This window comes from Chelon labrosus (assembly GCF_963514085.1).
Source record: "Chelon labrosus genome assembly, chromosome: 7".
Taxonomy (NCBI): Eukaryota; Metazoa; Chordata; class Actinopteri; order Mugiliformes; family Mugilidae; genus Chelon; species Chelon labrosus.
Genome location: NC_140343.1, coordinates 23926318 through 23949094, shown reverse-complemented (window position 1 = coordinate 23949094; position 22777 = coordinate 23926318). Strand labels below are relative to the sequence as shown.

Genomic DNA, 22777 nt, shown 5'->3' with positions numbered 1-22777 from the left:
GCCTGTGCTGACACAAGAGTGCTGGCTAGATGGAATTTTACTAAACCTTTCGTGGCGTACTCAGCTCAATGAGGGTTTAACTCTTCAACTGATGATTCTAAAAGTTTTATTAATGATGCTGTTGCTGCACAAACTCACTTTGATCACGCCGTGACCGCACTGACACATCCTAAGAACCGAGAAGAAGAATAAAAACTAAATATTACCATCCTTTAACATCTCAAACACAAACCACTAGTTGTCTTCTATTAATACAAAATTCTCTATCGTGCTTATAATTCTATTTTATATTATAATCCTCTGAACATTAGCTATGGTGCGTGATACATTCTAATAATAAAATCCCATTTGAACACTCCTTAAATTTATCAGAACCTTTTTCGACTCAACATTAATTTGAATAATTACCGTTAATATGAATGCATGCAAAGTCACGTGGGATGGAGCTTAAATCACTTCATTTCAGCATGCTTCACGTTATATACTGGAATTACCGCAAACACATTTAAACAAAACTGCCTTTTTCTCTGCAAGCAAACTTAATTTAACCAACTGTTAAGTGTGGCAGGATTATGGTGCGTTTGATCTAACATACAGTAGCAGTTTTATTAGCATACAAGAAAATCTATGAAGAGCACGGTAGCGTTACCCAGTATTGTTAATTAAATGAAACATTATCCAACCTTCAACCCACAAAAACCAGATGCTAAACAAAACAACATCACGTTTTCTTCATTTAGGAGACACTTTCTTAACCTTGTTCATTTTAATTCTTTCATTTTTTTCCCATTACTCCTTCAAAGTAAAAGCCACTTTACTTCACAATAAAACAGGATGAACATAAACTTGAGAACACACTCATAATGAACAAAGAAGGATGCTCTGCTATTAAGATAATTATGGCTGATTACTATACATGAGAATGAAAGACAGTCTATACACTTTTGTCCTTGTCTCTTCTCCTAAGATAGTGTAGCAAATAAGCACTATACAACATTTATTTTGAAATGGGACCTTCGCCGATTGCAATGACTGCATTAAAATAATTTAATCATGGCATGGCATGGCAGGACCCAAGAATGTTGAACATGAACCACGGTGTACTTGAGTGAGTTTATTGAAAACCAGAGTTCAGGAGCGTTTCAAACTGTGAGAAGTAGTAGTCTGTCTCAGTTTGGAGTAAACAATGTGTCGGAGTGTGGCGAGCAGATGAGAACCAGAGTGAGTGGAAATATCCTCCAGAGGGAGAGCTGCTGGCTGGCATCAGAGTTACCAACAAGCAGGCGATCACAGGAAACACTAAAGACGAACCTGACATGTACTACTAGGAAGGTAACGGTATGTAGAAGGAAGACCTGGGATTTTAAGTTGTGTGGTGATGAGCTGGAGAAACATTTGGGAATTCAAAACTGAATCAACATCACTATGGTCGCAACACAGCCGAAGTTGAGTGATTTTGCCTACCTAGTCGTAGTTACATGCTGGATTCTCTTCAGAGCCACAATGTCATATTGGGTCAGTGTATCACAGCTCTCCAGAGGACTCCTCTCCATCATGCAGCATTTGTCAGGCCAGGTGAATCGACAGTAGTTTCCATCGATTCTTAGCAGCTCCAGTATTGATAAAGCAGGTTAAGGCAGAGCAACCCCGTGTAAGATAAGGCTTGTAGGCAAGCAGAGGTCAGCAGACAGACAGCTGGCAGTGGCCCCTGGTCAACTGATGTGAACAATGGTGTGCACGCAAGTCAGAGGGAAAAGTAAATTTGAACCAAATAAAACTTGGTGATTAGTTATGAACAAAAATGATAAACAAGTAAAAATGAGACGAAGGAACAGTGATAGGAGAGCGATAGCTGCAGACTCAGCTTTTATCATCTGTGAGGAGGGCGCTCAAGCGTTGCCATGGTTATTGGTGCAGTTTTTTAAGACCCTCTCTTTATCTTGAAAACTTCAACTTTGACCTAATTTCTGGAAACTGTTTAGATGTGGCTGTGTACAGATACATAATACATTTGCCTCTTCACCACAACCAAGTCAACGAAAGAGAGTTTATTCGTACAGTGTGAGTGGTAAAGAAAGCTTTGTCTCCTCCTCATCCTGTGGGTTCAGTCTTTCCATGAAGAAACATTGGTACTCTTAAACTGGTCCTCTCCAAATCCTGCTGTAAATTAAAGTTAGACAGCAGTTCCGGGGTCTTAGTCCCTTTTAGTATTTCAGGTTTGGTTTTAGAGTTTATCTGATTTTCAATTTAAAAAGCAAAAACAAAAAATGCTGAACAAGCAAATTTGATATAAAAAAAAAAAAAAGAAAACAGAAAGAGAACTGAAGGGGGGAAACAGACGTTATTCGATTCATATAAAACTGGAAGTTTTTATGACATAATGATAATAATAATAATAATAATAATAATAACAATAATTATGATGATGACGATGACTATGATCCCCCACTGCTGCAGTCAGACTGTGTTAAAATAGTAATTCCCATTCATTCTCAGGCTTAGTACAATATTATTTGTAAAATGGTCTCCTATGTATTCTTCATGGAACTGTCAGATTGGCCTAATATTTCATTTCAGATTTAATCGGATGCATCTGAAAATTAAATTACACTGCAAGCCGAAAACAGAAGTGCAAAGCAATAAAGCTGTGACAAGGGCAGTAATCAAGGCAGGCTGGAAGGAGTTTTTGTGAACTTAATGATGACAATTATTCAATGAATATGAAATGATGATAACCTGTGTGTGTGTGTGTGGGTGTGTGGGTGTGTGCGTGTGTTCCCTCCAGGATAACAGCGTTGTCCTACAGAGCAGTGCGGTGGCCTACGTCAGTCTGAACGCTCCAGTCAGAGGGACAGAGACTCTCCGAGCTACAGCCTCCCCAACACTGCTGCAACTCACTTCAGACATACAGAGGGTAACTATTACATCCAACTCCTTGTGCTGCATTTCACTGCAGCTAAAAGCAGCACAAATCATGTCAGATGTACAGTCTACAGGGTAATTAGAAAGAAGCTGCTGACATCACTGCAACCTACCAATAAAATGGCTGTAGTTCCTACACATTCCCTCCCATTAAATAGTATCTATAGTAAATAGTCCTCCAACAGTATGTGTTCAAACATACACCGATCGGGCATAACATTATGTCCACCTTCCTAATATTGTGTAGGTCTCCCTTGAGCCTCCTAAACAGTTGTGACTCATCAGAGAATGGACATGGGCCTTCTGAGGGTATCCTGTGGTGTCCGGCAACAGAATCTTGTTAGTGGGGGCCTTTGGGTCCAGTGGTTTGAAGGGAGGGGCTTCTGTGGATCATCCCACAGATATTTGATCAGTTTGGGATCTAGTGAATTTGGAGGCCAGGTCAACACCTTGTGCTGTTCTTCAGGTTTTTTGAGTTGTTTCTAAACCGTTTTTGTGTGTGTGTCAGGCTGCATCCAGCTGGGGATGGCTGCTGCCATCAAGGAGTGTCATTGCTATGGGGTGGGGGTGCCTGGTCTGGTCTAGGTGGGTGGTGCATGTCTAAGTAACATCCACATGAATGAATGCCAGGTCCAAAAGTTTCCCAGCAGAACATTGTATTGTCACAAGATGGTCAATGTTATCTACTGCTCCAGTCAGTGGTTTTAATGTTGTGGCTGATTGGTGTATGTGAACCTAACCGCGACTCAGATATTGCAAGTACGACTATTCGTCTAATTCAGCCCAAATATAATAATAGCTAATATCAGCCTTAGCTTCTTAAAATATAAACAGCAATGTGCCTGCAGTCTGCATTTGACTCTTTTACCTATAAAATGCTTGTTTTACCTCAGTGTCCCAATTTTTCATCCCCTTCAGTCTCTCTTGGTTCTTCTTTTCCTCACTCTGTCTTTCCGTTGCACTCCTCTTTCATTCTTGCTCTGTTTGACATGCTACTTGAAACAATAATGTGTGACACGTCATACCGAGAACTAGGAGCGACTTTGTTCTTGAAAGTATGCCACATTGTTCCTGTGAAAGCGGGAGGATAACACTCTTGGTATGATCTAAATAAAACTAAGTTCCCTCTTACCCCATCCCACACTTCACATTCACGCACCCTCTGCAGCGGCCATTCTACTGATTAAGAATAGCAGCTTTATGATTCAGCCTCCCAAACTGTCTCTTCATTCCATCCTGGGGGTGTTTTGCAGATATGATCAGCCCTTGCAGACATGTTCTCCCCAACTTTTACCATCTCTTTAAACTAGGAAAACTTTTGCCTTTAAATAATAATAAAAAAAAATTAGATAAAAAAAAATATACCTCATCACCATTCTCTCTCATTTCCTTCCTCCGCCTCCACTTTTTTTTTTTTTAGTTTTTCTCCTTCTCCCTTAAGCACTACATCCCTCTCTCCCCACCTTGCTCACTCTTCTTCTATCACCTCTTAATCTCCTCTTTCATCAGCAGCAGACTCTGGATCTCACACCCTCTTATTTCCCTCATTAAAACTTCCTCTCTCTTCTTTTCTTCCTTCGGTCTTTGTCTCCTCAGGTCATGCTCTATAGTATTTTTATTTGTGTCTTTAGATTAGTCAGCCATCAAGATCCAACTTCCTGCTGGGTTCAGGAAAAGTTACAGGAGGTCACAAGTGGACAGACAGGAGAGTTCAATGTCACTTTATTCCCCTGCTCTACCATGAAGTAATTAGCAGAAATGGCCCAGTCTACCTGTCACATTCAGCTGTAATGAAGCTACAGACAGCCACTGTTAAAGCCATACAAAAAGGAGACTGAAGGAGACACAGAGAGAGGGATTTCTACTTTCTACTTTATTATGATTAAATATGTCATAATAAAATATCTTAATTAGGGAAAAAAAAAAAAAAAACTTATCTAAACCTTGTACTCAGACCCTATTCTTACTGTATACCCATGGGACATTGGTTGTGTGGTAAATACTTCAAAAGGAAGACATTTATGAGAGCTTGTATAGAATACACTTTAGTTGCACTGGCTTTCTCTTCATTGCCTGAGGATGATATTTAATTGAACTTGACTCAAATCTTGCCACCGTGAATGTAATTGCCTACATATAACTCCTTATGTCCACGCTGTACCTGAAAAGCTGACTTTTTGAAATATATCCCAGCAATCAAAGTGAGATGATTGTTTCATTAAATGCTCACATCAGCCTGAGCTTGGTGTCCCAAGAGGACCGAAGCTACTCTATTCTTGCTTGCATCTTCTTTCTACTGGCGCTGCTTTGCACATCAAAACTGAAAGAATTCCACAGCACGTCAAAAAAGTAGTATTCTGTAATAATTTCCGATTAGTAATGCAGCACAGCAGAATGTGTGCATTAAAAAACAGTATATACAGTTCAAAGTATCTGAATTGTCACAGGTCTTTACTTCTGGCGTAAAACCTTAAATGCCTGGAAAGCTGTAGCTGTCCACAGGACTGGCAATAATTTATGATGATGATTTATAATTATGTGATATGGTAAATAAACAACTAGCTACTGCACTTAAATGTCCAGCACATATGGAGCAACATGTGTATCTGTTCACCTGGTATGAAAGGCCACTTCATTCATTCTTTTTTTTTTCTCCATTTCTGGTCAGTCTCATGAGAGAAATTTCATGTAATTTGTATCTCCTAAATGCACCAATATACTCCCTTCTTCATATACTTCACTTCTGTGCGCTGGAGCCTATCCGAGCTGTCATCAGGCGAGATGCGGGGTACATCCTGGACAGGTCGCCAGTCAACAGGCAATCATTCACACTCACACCTACGGCTGATTTAGAATCACCAATTAACCTAATCAGCATGTCTCTGGACAGTGGGAGGAAGCCGGAGTACCTGGAGAGAACCCACGCAGACACAGGGAGAACCTGCTGTGAGGCATTAGTGCTAACCACCACACCACTGTGCTGTGGCATTTCCTATGTAACTGAACAGAAGTGACATTAACAGTATGATCTATAAGAACTCAAAGCATGTAAGCATGTTCAAAGCGACAGAGACAGAGAGTTTTCCTGCTCACACAGCTATTATTGTGATGCCTACATGTATCAGCACACAAACAACCTGCCCAGCTTGTGAAGGTTACAGTTTCAAATCAGCCAGCTCTCTATCCAAAAAGTTAAGGTACCTGAAATACCTTTACCTCACTATTTATGTTCCACAACAAAAAGAGGAAGAAGAAGCCACGAAAACTGCAAATGAAGCATGCCAACATTGTTTTGTATCACCACCCTTGCCTGTAACTGTTAGTCTGCTGACAGCATGTAGCATTACAAGACATAAATAATGTTAATCAATGAACCTCTGCTATCTCGGTCCTGCTGGTCTGGTTGTCTTTTCCAATTTAGTTTTGGAATCGTAAAGTAGGCCTCCAGCACAGTTTTGTCCAAATGGAGAGTAAACATTTGTGTGTGGAGTAAATATAATAATTAACCCTATAGCTGGCCAGCTAAGTTATGCAATATTCGGTGTTGATGACATAGTTCATTTGTCACAACAACAAGCTGTGCATTTTGGGGTCTAGAGAAGACTATAAGTCAAAGCTGAAAGAACTTGTAGTTCCTAAAGAAGAAGTATAGATTTTGAAGCCGAGTCACATTGTTCACACTATAATTTGGATAAATAGAGATAAGGTTGAAAGTCAGCGAAGTGGCACATTTAATTAATGGAGAGTGTGGAAAACATCGACAGTGTTGAGAGATGTCCAGTCACATAAGGTCAAACTATACCAATACACCCCCAATAGAAGTGGGAGAGGAAAGTCTGAAGTGTCCGAGTAGAGAGCAGCTCCTGGGTTGCCAAAAGTGAATCTATGTACACACTAATTTTGCTGCATGGCTCAGGAATTCACTCAGAAATTAAGAAATTCATTCAACAAATGTATAATACAACTAAATGTGTTTTTGTTTTAGAAATGTATGGTATATAATTATTTTATATTTAAGTAGTGTTTCTTCTCTTACGTTTTAGGGATTGATTTAATGATTAAATGAATTAGATATGTTGTATTTCACCCATGTCTTCCATTTCACACTAAAAAATGTATCTTCTCTTGTAGAACCATCTTTAAATAATGAATAATTATTCTACTGATGTGCAATATACAACAGAATCTGATCTGACACCTCTATCGGCTCTCTAGGGCAACATGCTCAAATGTTTCCATGCAGCCACTTTAGCACTGTGTTAAGAACCCTTTTGTTCCCAGCCAGCACCAACCAGTGTTTTGTTAACAATCAAAAAGGCCAAATGAGTTATTACAGCTCTACAGAGTACTGCTGGACACACCAAAACCCCTTTGTTTATCATCTCGTCTCGTCTCGCCTCCAATATAATTGTCCATTTGGTGGCAGTTGTATCTCTGTGGTACAGTCAGTCTCTATCGCTGTATTCATCATCTCAAGTGTGTCTGGGTTGCCCCAGGTATGTTCCCCAACTCCCAATATTTAGAAGCAGGTCTCAGCTTATCATTAATCATGTTTGCACAATGGCCATAATACTTGCTACTTATCTTACTTTGCTAGGTCCTGTCTTCCAAACCGAGATGCTGCAGCACTGATAGTTTTGGAATGGGTGCTTGGGAACCAATTATAATACAACTAGATGCTCCTTTTGAGGGGGACTTACACCAGGCGGTGGGGGTGGGGGTGTAACAGAGGGTACATTCACAGAAAAGATAGAAGAGGAAGAGAAAAGAGAGCAGAAAGAGAGAGACAAGGGGCGCTTAGGTGACTAGAAGAATACAAAACAAATGGAGAGGACCTTGTGCTTTAATTGGGTATAGTTCCAGAGATGTATGTGTGTCTAGCTTCCCGTCTGAGTGTGGGTGGCTTGTAGCTGGTACTTCCATTTGAAAACAAATGGTCACCAGTGGACAGCACATTGTTAGACTGATAAAAGACCACAGTGGCAAATTCTTCATTGTGTTGTGATTTAAACCCTTGTGAACTCTGTGCGGAGACATACATTGTTTATAGTACCTGGTGCCGCCATGCGTCCAATGTAGTATAATTCCCTACTGCCTTGTGTCCCAAGTCAATATATAATGGGATCCAAAAGACGAAAACTGTTTCAGAAATATGTCATATTTTCTGATTTGTAGGTTTCTCATTATCAGTGTCATGGCAAGAAGTAACAGGGCAATGAATGGCATTCTGGCTCAGTTGTGTCCTTTGATTAGTGAGACCAAAAGTCCTAACCCCGTCAGAAGAACATTGCACCAACAGGAGGCTGTCTGGTAGTGTCTTAGAGGACAAGTACCATCAGTAAACCCAAGAACAGAAATATTAGAACACTCCAGTTGGGCTAAGACATACCAGTATGTCACTGTGGATGATGGCAGAAAAGTAATTTTTGTTTTTTTTGGCAGAAGGGTTTATTTTATATAAGGAGACAAGCAGGAGAGACTTCAATACTGCAGTGACTCAAACCTACAGTGTAACATGTTCAGTTCAACTGTAGGGGTGTTTTGCCACACTGGGGTTGGACACATGCACCAAATTAACTCCAACCTGACCAAGGAGAAGCAGCAATCCATTCTACAGAGACACACTGCACCCTCTGATTTGTATCTTTGTGCCAAATGATTCTTCTGCGGCAGGATAAGGAGTCCAAAAATACTTCAGAGCTTTGCAAGAATGGCTAGAAAATCAACAAAGACCAGTCCTGGCTGTCATGGACTGTCCTCCACAGTTTCCTCCTGAACACCACTAAGTGTTTACTGATTCTGGAATAACATGGGTTATCTGGTTTGCTGCTGCCATTACATATAAAGGAGGTCTAAATTTTCAGAAATTGTCACTTCCAGATCATGAGCTACTAGTGTCTAAGTCATCTCTACATGGGGTTGAATAGATCTAGAGCATTTATTGGTAGATGTATACCAGTAGGTTTGACAATGTGGTCGAGGATCGGAGCTTCTTACAGTGACTCATTGGCTTAATTCTGTCCCCATTAGATGTAAGTGTTTCTAGTACACCGTTCATTCCCATTGTGGCATATTTAACCTGGTGAGGAACTTGGTGTATTTGTCTGACTTGATCTGCTCTGATATCACTCTATCTCACCCACCTGTGTCTAGGTAGTTTTTTTGATGCAGAATCCTTTTAGGAATAAACAGCGTGATTTGTAATCCTGTCAAGTGAGTCTAGACCGATAAGAATGCAATCCGAGTTTTTGTCATATCCCTTGAAACATGTTGAAAGTTCAACCAGATTGTATCTCTAATTGTGCTTCATGCTCGGCTTGATTCACAGTGACTTGATATTAACATGTAAGCACGCGATGAAAGACAATATATCAAACTCGGATGCAGTAACATAAAATATGTCCTCTTAGGACAGGAACATTGCTGCCTGCAACAGTGGAGCAAACATGATGAGCAGCCTTTTCACGTGCCTGCAGAATAACATACATGGCTGTCTTACTGACCTTAATGAGCATTATGATTGGTTAAATCAAGATCTGGTGACCTTTACAGTGCCTCTATACAGAATGTCACAGTCTCTCTAATCCTTCCGTTAATATAACATACTGACATGCATAATTGGGTACCTTCTCAGTGACGTAAATAAGTGTCCTTCAGGGCACCCACATGTAAGGAAACACGACTCCATAATGAGTGCCCTTTCAGTAAACAAGACCCATGGTGACATGTCCTCTAGGGTGCACTGTATGGGAGAAAAACATTACAGTGTCATTCTTGGACAGTACAACATAATGTATCCTTTGTGTTGGGCTGCTTTATTGGGAAATGAAGTACGCACTTAAAAATATTTACAATTTGCTGTAGCTCACATTGTGCCATAAAGTAAATTTTGGTACAGTACTTCTATGCACCACACCACCTTCAGGCTGTTCTCGTAGATTTAGGTCCGTGCAGCCTTAACATTGATCCTGCTGAGGTTTGTAGTGCAGCAGGAATCATTGCGGAGCTTTTCTGCTTTTAAAACGAGCATATGGATTTATCAATTAAGGATGCTTCATTTGTTTTGCATTCAGTCCCGGTTGGAGCTGTTAGCGGTAGATTTACTACAGGTCTGAGATGAGCAGGCTTTTCGGTGAAAAGTAAAGCGACGAGCCAAGGATTAGTGGTTTGTTTTGCTGCTTATGCTTCATCCACGAAGTGAAATTGGAGATCCAGTTCCCGGCTTCTTTAGTTACACCACAGCTTTTGACTGCCTGCAGTGATCAGCATCCACAACCCACATTCAGTCAAAACTTATCTTGTCTATTATATTTCAGTAAATCCACCCAGAAAATACCCATGTGACCACGCAGTAGACAAAACGCAGTAGAGACGAGATGATTAAAAATCGTCCTTACAGAAAATACAAATTTACTCTCAGTGGTGAAATGTAGTAGAATAAAACAACTTACTTACAACTACCATCACTTACCATTAGAGTAATATTTCTGCATGTATACACCAGTCTCAAACCTTCCGAGTCTAATCTCACATAAAGGCGGTTTGGTTCAAAAACAATAACCGTGCTTAATTGAAATCATCCACACGATGTTTCTCAAATGCCACAGATCTAAGCATGTTTCCATAATGTTGGATTTTAAATGAAATTTGCATTCACTCTGACAAATTGTCCTCGTGGAGCACGCGTCCGCTGGAAAAATAAAGGCCGAAATTTAATTGAATTATGACACCATGACAGGTTTTCAAACAAAAAGAAAGCGGTGACAATAGGCCAGCTTCCGAATCACACTGTAAATGGTGAATATGAACATCGTCCACATTAGGGGATATGCAAGGATGTCTAATTTATATGCTTAATTTATGTGTATCCTCCCGCAAAGCCAGCAAAAAAAAATAAAAAATATGAATAAATCACCAGAATGAGTCTGTGACTTTATGGCCATCCAAGCTGGTTCGACAGCACACTTGGCATAATATTTGAAATAGTACGCTGTTGGCAATATGTTTGAATTACCATAGTTCTTGTACTGTCAGGAAAGGCATTGTGTGACTGCGCCAGGCTCCATGAATCTGCATAATCACAAGGAGAAGCTGCTCGGCCTCAGAAGGCATTTATGCTACTGCAGCGTGGCCCTTCCATCACAGTTTCATATCACAGCGACAGAACATAAGTAGGGGAACGCATATGAAAATGTGTGTTAGGTGAAGAATGAGCACTGTCATTACTTGCGGCTGTGACATTTGTCAGCTGCTGTGGTGTGATGCATTTGTTCCAGCAGTTGCTTAGCTTGCCTGTTCTGCCGTGGCTCTGTAAGACTTCCGTAGGTAAAGAATGGAAGCAGTTGCAGTGCAATAACCAGCGTTTATATTTCAGAGAGATTTATTTTACCTAATAGATGGCCCCGAAATTAATTAAAGGCGATTATGCCCTAATTTGTGTATGACCTATGGCCTTGGAACATATAATTGCTGTTAGCTAAGATTAATCAATGCCTATTCCCTAAGTGCACAGTTTCTCTTTGAAATCTTCTGGAAGGTTGACATTTACACCACTCAGCAATCGCTTGATCAATTGCTCTGGGAAAAATGTATCATGACTGGGGAAATGCATGAACGAATGCATACTCCCATGTCCTTCATCACTAATTGCCCTGATCTCCTCATTACTTTCATGGTGTAATTGTGATTTACATTAACTTGAACAAATTTTCTGTGAATGCGTTTGCAAAATTCATAGGGACTTCTGCTGGCTGTTCATACTGGATGTAAACCAGTGCTACAGAATACTATTATCAGACTCTTACCAGACATTTTTCTGTGGCACGTCAACCAATCAGAGCTGTGTAACATGGATTAAAACAGGAATATCTTTATCTTGAGCCAGGCTACAAGGCTATATTCATTAAAAAAAAAAAAAAAAAAAACATGAGACACAGAGAAATTACTCTTTGAACAGCAACATGTGTAGAAGAAACTTACGCAGTTGCACAGGTTGCTGTAATTCCGATTACATAAGCCACGGCTTTTAAACTGTTGTACTTTGTTCATATTTGTCACAAATGTTCACTGCTAATAGCAACAGCCCCCATATCTGACATCGACCGTCGAGATAAGTCAGTCGTTGACAGCTGGAGGAAAACAAAGTGATGTCTGCACATGGTCCATGGGAACCCTCACCGACTTAGACAGATAAAAGGATTTATGTCACAGAAACCAATGCGGGCCGCTCACAGATCCTTGTGCCCAGAGGGACATGGAATCTATGGTGTGGCTTTAACATAACCAACTTCTTTCACGGCACCCTGCTGTCGTGTACAATGTGAAAAATTATAGAAATATTCACAGATTTACGTGAAAATGGCGATTACTGACTGAATTATGTATTCATTTGTTTTGGTTTAGTAAGAGAAAAAGATTAGCTTTAGACTCCATGGTTTCAGTGCCTTCGTCTCGCTTTCTCCTGTCCTCTATCTCTTTGTCATTCATTCCTGAATTGCCTTTTAGTTCAACAGCTGCAAATGCATTCTCCAAAGACCACAGTCTGGAACAGAATTATTATTATCAACACGCAAACACACACAATGCAAATTTGTTTTTGTCATTTACCACTTTGTTGTTCCGGTGCATTGCATTTGGATTTCAGTGCTTGGCCATTCTCTGCCACCCTCTGCTTCTGCTTTGATGGTGTGGATGTGACTCAGTAGAAAGAGTGGGTAGGGAGAGGGGGTTGCAGTTCAATTCCCATTACATGGGCCGCACACTGAAGTGCCCTTGAGCAAGACACTAAACTCTGAGTTGCTGCCAGTACTTGACACAGATGTGTGAATGTGTGAACAAATGGGTATATGTGTCATAGTGTGACTGTAAAGCACTTTGAGTACCAATAGGAAGAACAATGTTATATGAATACAAGACTATTTACCAAAATCTTATCTCTAAAGTAGTGATCAGTTCCATGTGTTCAGTAAAGGCAGATGTTAACACATCTGAATCAGGTGGTTTGGGGAAAGGTTTTATAAGGTTGTACAAGGTTTTATAAGTAAGCTGTAGAACAGGGTTGCCCACACTTTTTTGGCTTGCGAGCTACTTTTACAATTTACCACGTCAAAGTGATCTACCTTCATGCCCTACCCTAAGTTATCTTAATTGCTGCTACAGTGCTAAAATCTCTATCCATCTTGCACTGCACCTTTAGAAAAATAGCACTGTCCCTTTAAGAAAGGCAGTAGTCTTTTTTTTCCGATGGCACACAAGCTACACGCACTGCCTTTGCGACCTACCAGTCGATCGCGACCCAAGTTTTAGGTGCCCCTGCTGTAGATTTTCTAAAACTGGACATGCCAAGAAAAAACGTCATCTATTGTTTTACCATTAGAGCTGAATTGAAGCCTAGAGACAGGCTAGATGACTGATTTGATGTCATATTTTCCTGTTCGACCCAGGACCTACTAAGTATGTGCAAAGCATCCTTGAATGACTGACAGGCAAGGTGCTTTGTGCTTATTCCACTTGCTAAAACTCTAAATAAAGTTCATTAAAATTGAAAGAAAAAAAAAAAAAAAAAGATATCTTAATCTTGTCATGGTGTGCAAGTCAAATTAACTAAAGGACAGACCACAATTACATTGATTGCAGGACTGCAGCAAAATTATCTGGAGAAACTATTGTCTACTCCACTGACAGCTGGTGACAAAATAAGAGTCCCAGCTGAAGGAAAACAAAGCACCAGTGACTCGACTTTACCACTGAATGACCCTCCTGGATCTCACCCAAACAGCTTGTCAGTCACTCCACACCAGACGTGTCAATCAAACCAGTCACGCTCCCAATCACACTATCTCTTTGAGGACTAATATCTGCTCCATTATGGATTTATTTTCAACGTGATTACCAGCACAATGATCAGAAGGAGGGAATTAGCAAGCCCTGTGATAGACTGGCGATCTGCCCCACCCTCGAGACCCTCTAGAGGACGAGCGGTTACGGATAGTGAATGAATGAATGAATGAGTATTAAATAATGACATTATAATGACTATTCTCCATTTTCGTTTGAGCAACCCAATCCTTTCCAAGTTGCAGCTCATGGGCTGCAACATCAAGTGGACAGCCAGCATCAAAATTGAGTGGGTTTGTTGCTGCTTGGAGTGATCTCATCTTGACCTGGGGGCATGCAACGCTTCGCATTTATATTGTGTTTATTGACGTCTGCAGTATAACCCTATTCAAGCTAGAATATTCTCAACGTACTAAGAAGATTATCTAGTTTCGAGCCTTGATGCCCAAGTCCAGTAGGCCATTCTATGTAGCACATGTGGTTTTGTGGACTGAGCTGTATTGAGTGGGAAGCTGAGATCTCAAAATGATTTCACTCTCTCCTTATCATAGCAGACAAAGAAATTAAATATTGATTCCCGGTGTGGCACCACAGGCTGAAATTATCCATTCTCTCTGCTCTGTCTCACTCTATCCCTTCATGTTCACTCACTTATTCTGTCTTTCCTCCCATTGCTTCCCCTTTTTGTATTTCTCTTTTTTATTATTCCCTCTCTAAAGGACTCTCCTTCTCATTCTAACTGTCTCTGTTTCTCTTTCCCCCCTTCAACACTCTTTTTAATGCACTGTGACTTGTTGTAAGAGGGGAAAGGAGAGAGGAGGTACATGGCTAGACTTTAAATCTTTGCTCCAGCTGATGGAACGATAGTCTGTCTCTATATTTAATCCTGCCTCGTGACTAAAGGTGAGGTGTTTCTTCTCTTTTTCCCCATTTATATTATTGTTGGAAATCAAAAGCTCCACAGACCATTCAGTGTCGAGTGAATGCCATAACCTCTGATCACATTAGATTCTATCAAAAGTTTGATAAAGGTAGCTTCTTATCAGGCACAGCAGTCTAAAATATTTTATTTGATACAGAAAATATAAGATGGCATCAAAAATCATTAGATACAGACTGAATGTCTGTCGTGTTCTTAAACCTGCTGTGTTTCAGCAGTGTAAGACACAATTAGACCATTCCCCTCCAAAATACACTCTACATGAAAAACCAAGCTTTTCCAATAGTGAGCCTTCAGGATTTATTGGTACAAATTAATGTATTCATCCATTCACTTTCAACCATTAGGTCACAGTGGTAGCGGACTAATTCCCAGCCACATCCTCTTCTTCCGCCCCAGTGCTCTGTACACATTCAGTCCAGCTGTGATATAGATACTTCTCACTGTATGGAACTCATGTGATTGCACAGCAGGAGAGACAACAGAAAGTGTTGCCACTAAGTAATAAACGCTGTATGGCTGTTTTCAGTATCTAAAAATTACGAAGCTTGAAAATCAGTAGAATATTTAAAGGTAAATACAATATGAAAACCAAAGAAGTTTGTCAGTGCTATTCACATTCTCAAACCTTTATTTCCTCTTCCTCTTTGTGGCAATAGCCGTAGCTTACTGGCGTCTTAACACGAACTCCAGTTTGAAATGGCAACTAGTTGATAGAACTGACCCAGACTCGGCCCAGTGTCACAAGGAATTGAGATAATTTTGCATTTCATGATTTAATGTCAGTGTCAGGATTGGTGTGACGTAACTTTCATCAGTCAGTTGGACTGTACGCTCATCAAGAGTGCTGACTGCACATTTTTTGTGCATCCTGGGATTTTGAAAGTGTTTGCACTTTCATAGGAATTGACCTTTAATGCTGTGAGACAGAAAGTAGCCCTTCGGACATGTTTTGTGTTATTTGAGTCTCATGCAGTAAGCATGTATACCATCAGATTTGCAGTTATATACACCTTTTTAATAACCATAGCCAAAGTCATTCCCTGACTGTTTTTACCTGTCAATTTTTTTACTACCTATACTAGCAATTCCTAGGAATGCTCAAATACTGTAAATGGGAAACATCCTCAAAACATTTCAGTCATTGATTCATCTTCTGTAGCCACTTGACCTGGGAAGGGTCGCAGGGGGGCTGGAGCCTATCCCAGCTGTCATTGGGCGAGAGGCGGGGTACACCCTGGACAGTCCTACGGCCAGTTTAGAATCACCAAGAGCCCACGCAGGCACAAGGAGAACATGCAAACTCCACTCAGAAAGGCAAAACTATTCTTGCCCGGCAAAATGGTAGCCAACCCCAAAGGGAATTAGGTTTTGCAGGTACTAAGATGTAACCTTTCATATATACGTCAATAGCATAGGTTGAGATTACAGAACCTGCTACCATTAAAGAAGGCTGATGTTAGCACGTCTTGAATTACTAGCATTAGGTATGTGATTGGTGGATGTAAATATCTCATTAAATGCCCTTTGATGGAATATAGATTATGATTGTAAGGTTTAGAAATGATCATTCTATGATATGATAATTTGGTCACATAATAATAATTATAATTTGGTATGACATTTTCATAGGGACGAAATGTTACTTTTTATCAAATTTAAAATGTATACTATACAAGAAACTAGATAAATCAGTTTTAAGTGTTAAAGATTAAAGAAATGTATGTATTCTTCATGCATGAATATATCAAATGTTCCAATTTATCCGCTATAGTACAATAGAGGCCTTTCTCACCAATCAGTTTAAACCTGCTTGAGGTATATACACAATTCATGTTGTTGATCTCTGTCACTCCCCCTCATTATCAACCATTCTGCATTTAAATGATTTCCACAACATAACCATTGAACTTCAGACGTTCATCAGAAGGTCAAGGAAAATATCATAGTATTTTGTTTATGGGGAAGCAGTGTTTCAGTTGAGTCTGTAATGATCTCATCTACATGGTCCACTTTGAATGATGCCATTATAGCCTATTTAATGTGTAAACCTTTGGATCTTTGAATGGCTTAATCTATAGTGGCTAGCACTTTTAAGACTTTTCCACTGAACCACCCACTGTCTATTGTTTTCTTTTGAATACAAGGTGGTCAGTCCGTGCTCGTCCAATGGCATACTTGTTCACAAACTGGATTGTTCAGTGGTTAAGCTTAGCAGTGATTACAGATCTATTGAATTGGATTGCACTATAGTGTACATAATATTTGCTGTTATTGCTTCTACCTCTGTATGCATTCCACATTGAAGGGCTGTGTTTGCCTCCGTCTTGGCTTTTAGCAGGACAAGTTTGAGCTGGAGTCACTATGACTTCAGTTTGACTAAGATCTGACTCACAAAGCAGCTGATTTCTGACATAACTAGGTTATTTGAAAATTACTGGAAACCTGCTGAGGGCACATTGTATGGTGTGTTTCATATTATATAATAAAATAAACTAGAGTTTATGTTTTAAATGCTCACTTACAAGGTCAAACGAAATGGCACAAAGAAGGTTTGATTTGAAGATTAACTAGCAGAAATGAATAAAAACAATTTTTTTATCAAATTTTTATTTAACAAAAATAGTGATCTAATTAGAGCAAACTAAAAAAAAGTAATCCCTAAAAATACAGCTATTATAAAGCTATTATGATGTTGTTTTTTAAGCCTGTTCCACTCAATCATTTAAAACAGCTATGCAGCTGTGATGATTATAATTTACTAAGTACGCTGATAATGGGGTGAGTCATTTACCATGATGGAGCTAACAATTGTTGCTTGATAAGTTTTTTATTGTTGTTTAAAAAGAGACAGAGGTGAGTAGTCAAAAACTTTAATAGAAAGTCATTCAGAAAGTTCACAAAGAACAACAGCTGGAGCCTATCCCAGCTGTCATTGGGTGAGAGGCGGGGTACACCGTGGACAGGTCGGCAGTCTACTACAGGGCTAGAGACAAACAACCGTTCGCATCCACTCCTACGGGCAATTTAGAATCACCAGTTAATCCACAGTGCATGATGGGAGGAAGCCAGGAGAAAACCAACACAGGCACATGGAGAACATGCAAACCCTGCACAGAAAGGCCCCATCCAGCCGGTGGGTTTGGACCCTCTCACTGTGAAGCATCAATGCCTTATCACAACAGCACTGTACTGCCTGGTATGTACATAAAGTATAAACCTGTATCTGGTAAATAAATGCATGGTCCATGTCCAGACACACGATAGATCAATTGAGACCATCTCATCACATCCAATCCTGTTTGAAGATCAAGGCACGTCCCTGTGTTGCTGACTTCACTTAACCTAATTTAAACAGAGGTTGGCTACTTTTCTGAGCATGCTCGATGAATTTGTAGTCCTTCATGCTTGGTTTGGCAAAAGCTCTCCGGGTTGGCAGCTGCATCCAAAGGCTAGAAGGTGCATGGTAGGTTAATTGGTGATTCCTAATTGTTGTTTGGACAACTAGTCTAGTAATTTTATTAATTGTCATTTGAATTCATAAAATTGTTGCCAATTGATGCCTTGTACTGGTTGATATGTGTGGGCCTGTGGAATGTATGACATTTTTGCCCATGAGATTAACGCTACCAGGTCATGGACCGAAGAGTGTAGATAGAGATCATTTGTACTTCCTGTGCTCTAATATATTTGTATTTATGTTGAATTGATGAAATCTGACTATGTTTTTTTAGGTTTCTCTTTTTTTCTATGGAGCCATAGAGGCCATGATTGTATATATAATAATTACCTATTGTGCCCTTCACTTGATTTACACACTCATAAGCTGTTTTAAGCGAAAGGAAAGCTGAATACGTCAATCAACATTATGATGATTCTGTCCTTTCTGTGTAAGTTCCTCACCATGAATCTCAATCAACATTGGAATTATACACACATGAACAAGCATTTGTTCCCACCCTGTTAATTTCCATTATCAGCTGGAAGTAGGTAATGAAATGGCCTTCATGAATACTGATATCCATGTGAATGTTTTTGCCCTTCCAGTCTTGTCGTGGGACTAAATGGAAAACTGCATGATTAAATAGAATTTTTAATGTGAGTCAAGGTTAAAAAAATAAATATATATATAAGACTGACAACAGTACATCAGTGACAGTAGCTGGGATGATTGGACACCACCACTCTTGACAGACCTTGATAAAAGGAAACTCTAATTAAATGCTGTGTGACAGAAGAACACAGTGACATCAGGCAGACTCAGAGGATGTGGACAGTTGAGATAAGCCTCCAGTTGACTGCTGCATTCTGTTTCCTTTCATTACCCACTCTAGCCTCTGCAATTTCTGTAACAGCAGCAGTGTTGTTCTTTCAATTAGAAATAACACCAGAGAGCAGTCAACCCAGGTGACAGGCTACATGGTAGTGGTGGAGAACGGTGACAAAAGCTTGAATTGGGCAATTAGCGAGAGTAACACCCTCACCTCAATCCAGCCCTTCTCTGCAATATACAGTCTTTAGCACAATTTAGCCTTGTCCTTGACAATTTTGATTAGTTCCAGCCTTCAAACATTTTTACAGAAATGGTGCTTTTATCAAATAGTTTTTTTTTCCTAAGGAAGAAGGAACAAGAAGTAGAGATACACAAACCAAATCACAGAAACAAATGTTTATTCCCTTTGAGACACCAAACACTTGAGAGACATATGGGACTTGATGGATTCATTAGGAATCCCAAGTTGATATTAAAGTTGCACTGTGGGTTATCTAAATCAGGATGTATGAATGTGTGTCATGCAAACATCTATGGCATTTGTTTTGTTGCATCTTCCAATGTGTTTCCCTCATCCCTCTTTTCTCTTTTCTCCTTCTCTTGTCCTTTTTTAGAGACAGTTGCTGAGTTGCATTCGTGGCGGAAACTGTCCTGGACCCAATGTCAGCTCGCTACAGTTGCCTGGAGATATGAATTTCTTTGCCAACCAACTGGCTGTGCCCACCATGGAGTTTGCCTTTGAGCAGACTAAAGCAGAAGAGGTATGCCCAAACCCCTACACCCAACTATTTTCCTTCCGCTCCTCCCATTTTGCCTACTACTACTACTACTACTACTCTTACCACCACCTTCTATTTTCTGATGAGACTCTTGGATTTTAAAGCTACGGCATGTGGCCAGGACACAATCATACTTTGTTTGTCAGTTTCTGACACTTGTCAGTGCATTGTGTGCATTAAATGTTGAAGTCCTCCTTAATATTTTAGATAGAGAAATAATGAAAACACGCACCGTGTATGACAGCTGTCCTTTGTCCACTTAGGATGTTATAACAATCTGCAACAGTGTCAATTTAGATATCAAGATCATTTACAAACTCACTTTAACCCACTGCAATATAGATTACGCCTTCACAAGCAACACATGCACATCACAGAGCTTACAAATTATGCATGCCCCCATTTACTTCCATTAAAAATGCAGTATTGATGTTGCACTGCCTTGGGGTGGAAACAGAGATTTAGCCCCAGCTAAGGTGGCCCACTCAAATTTGGAACTTCTGGCTGGGACGGCAACTTTGAGCTTAATTAGTGCGAGAGATCTTCGTGATGTTTATCTGCCCTTGAGGCATCTTTACAACCTGAAAATAATAGGTAGTGGAGAGTGAAACCCACAACACTGGCTTCAGTTAGAAGAGACAAATAAAACTTGAACTTAGAGAAAGTAGTACGATACCCAAATATGCTTGACTCTGTTGGGAAATGCCCTGTATGCACCGATTAACATCAGCGCAACAACATTTAGACTGTGTAATCAAATTTTCTGTACTACTTATTTCGGCACTTCAGAGTTTGGGGAGGCTGAGCGGGACAGAGAGTAGATGCAACACAGGCTCTGTCAAGACTTCACAGCGCAACTTGGAGAATATGCAACATGTCGAGGAACTGAATTTAAAAAGCTTCGAATACTGTAAGACTTTCCTGGCAGTTTCGAGTTACTGACAGTGACAGAATTCTAAAAAGTAGAAAATAGTACAATTTCTATGTGCAAAAATATAAATGCTGAAATTATGCAGGTTATACAATAGCCTATATGAAAAAGAAAAATAGGTAGATAATGTTTAATGATATCTACTAATTCTTTGAATTTGCATTTAATCCCTCCTAATGGGTAGTGGGCGTTGTCCACTAATTAAAGGGTTAGCAGTTAAATTCTGGTACATGGCAAAAGTGTCCTTGAGCAAGACACTAAACCCCAAGTTGCTCCCAGTGCCTGGAACTGGTGGGTGAATGTGTGCGCTTTTGTGACTGTAATGTGCTTTGAGTATCAGTAGGTAGAAAAAAAAAACTAGATTAAAACAAGACCATTTACCAATTGCATTATTTTAAACTGTGCAGCATTCAATGGACCACACCTCCATGTACTGCACCATACATGTTTTTGCCATCTCTCTCTTTCTTTCATTTTTTTAAAAAAAAAATTTTTTTGAGGGATTCGTTTCATTAAGAGCAGAGTCGCTTTGTGCCAGACAACTATTAGTTGATATCTATTAGTTGTGCCCGGGCAGGAAAATGTGAACCTGCAGGACATCTCCACTGAGAATATGGAATGAATCTTCTCCTCAAATGGCCAATTTCCATTTTCGCAGTGCAAATGCATGTCTTTAATAATGCACTGCCATGTGCAATTTTAAATGAATTCATGAATAAATAAACCTATTATTTGCATGAATACGACTTGTTTTCCACAGCTTCACACTGAGTGGTTTGGGAATGAATCAATCTGGATATTATCTGAGAACTGGTGCGAGCTGGATTGATGAGAGTGATATTTCTGCCAAAGCTGTGAACTGAAAAGCATTTTTTTTCCTGTTATGAAGGGATTTACTGCAAAAAAAAAATAAAATTTAAAACTATCCATTCTATATCTATACTAGAGTCTTTTGGTGTCTATTTTTTTTTTTTTAAAGCTGTGAACCAGACATATGAAATAACATTAAAAAAAAAAAAATCTTCCTCCTCTTGCTTTGGTAAAGATGCACTAATGCAGAAAATGTTTGCATACTGAATTGGTTATTATATATTATATAGTTTATGACAGCCATTTAGTTGTGTTAGTGAAAATTGAGGACAACAAAAGACAATTACCAAGCAAACCTATGCAACATTACAGTGCATTTAAAATCAAACATAAATATCTACAGATAGACAAAGTGACAGGAATAAATAAATGCATATTTTAATATTTAAAATGTCAATGTCAATTAAATCAGAAGAACTGGCAAGACAAAACAATTATTAACGGATTGAGTTAAATTACCATATATACAGTACCTGCTCTGTCACATTTGCACGCAACTTTTCAACATGATTTTACTATCGCATAATGCATAAAGTATGAATTCATTAGAGGTTTTCAAAATTTGCCAAGTTTTCCCTGCAAAAAACTAGAAAGTCAGCCCATGAAAGCAGCCATTTTGGGAATGGCTGCCAAAAGCCTGATACTGTCTGCACAGCATGGATAAATCCACCAGGGGGCAGATGACAGGTTTTTCAGGGAACTATTTGATAATATGGGTCTTCCAGAGATCTCACAAAATCATGTATCAAACGTAATACATTTGGCATTATCGGGTAAACACATATAGTCATAGAAATACTGCTACCTCCAAGTTCATGTTATCACCACTGTTTTCCTTTATTGAGATGTTTAATAATTCCAACAAGTGCGTTACCGTGCATACATCTTAGCTGATGAGCTCAGCTGTAAAGAGAAAGGTCAAATGTCCAGTAAGCACTGAGCAAGTACAAGAAATGATCTTAATTAGTAACCAGCGTGTGATATCGAATTAGTTGAATTTGCTTCCATTACAACACATTCCAATCCTCTCGCATTAACATTCTGTTTGCATAAAGCTGCATTTTCATAATGTGGAGACAGTTACGTAACATTAATATCTGCGTCATTGTGCAGATGCTGTTTGTTATGCTTCAACAAGTCTTGGGTGGATTTTGTTGCTGCAGTGGCTGTCTGTGCAGCTACCACACAGAGACAGTTTTTCATGCAAAGTCAGATTTGAAAGGCAG

The 22777-nt window shown here is 39.6% G+C and overlaps 1 protein-coding gene across 1 annotated transcript in view; it reads left to right on the top strand.

Moving 5' to 3' along the window:
- Positions 1–22777, top strand: part of naaladl2 (N-acetylated alpha-linked acidic dipeptidase like 2) — a 372313-nt gene that overhangs the window by 245512 nt on the left and 104024 nt on the right. Inside the window, exons 11-12 of the mRNA XM_084547593.1 lie at positions 2786–2914; positions 19586–19732. Coding sequence (XP_084403719.1) covers positions 2786–2914; positions 19586–19732 — 276 coding nt within the window. The remainder of the gene's footprint in view (positions 1–2785; positions 2915–19585; positions 19733–22777) is intronic.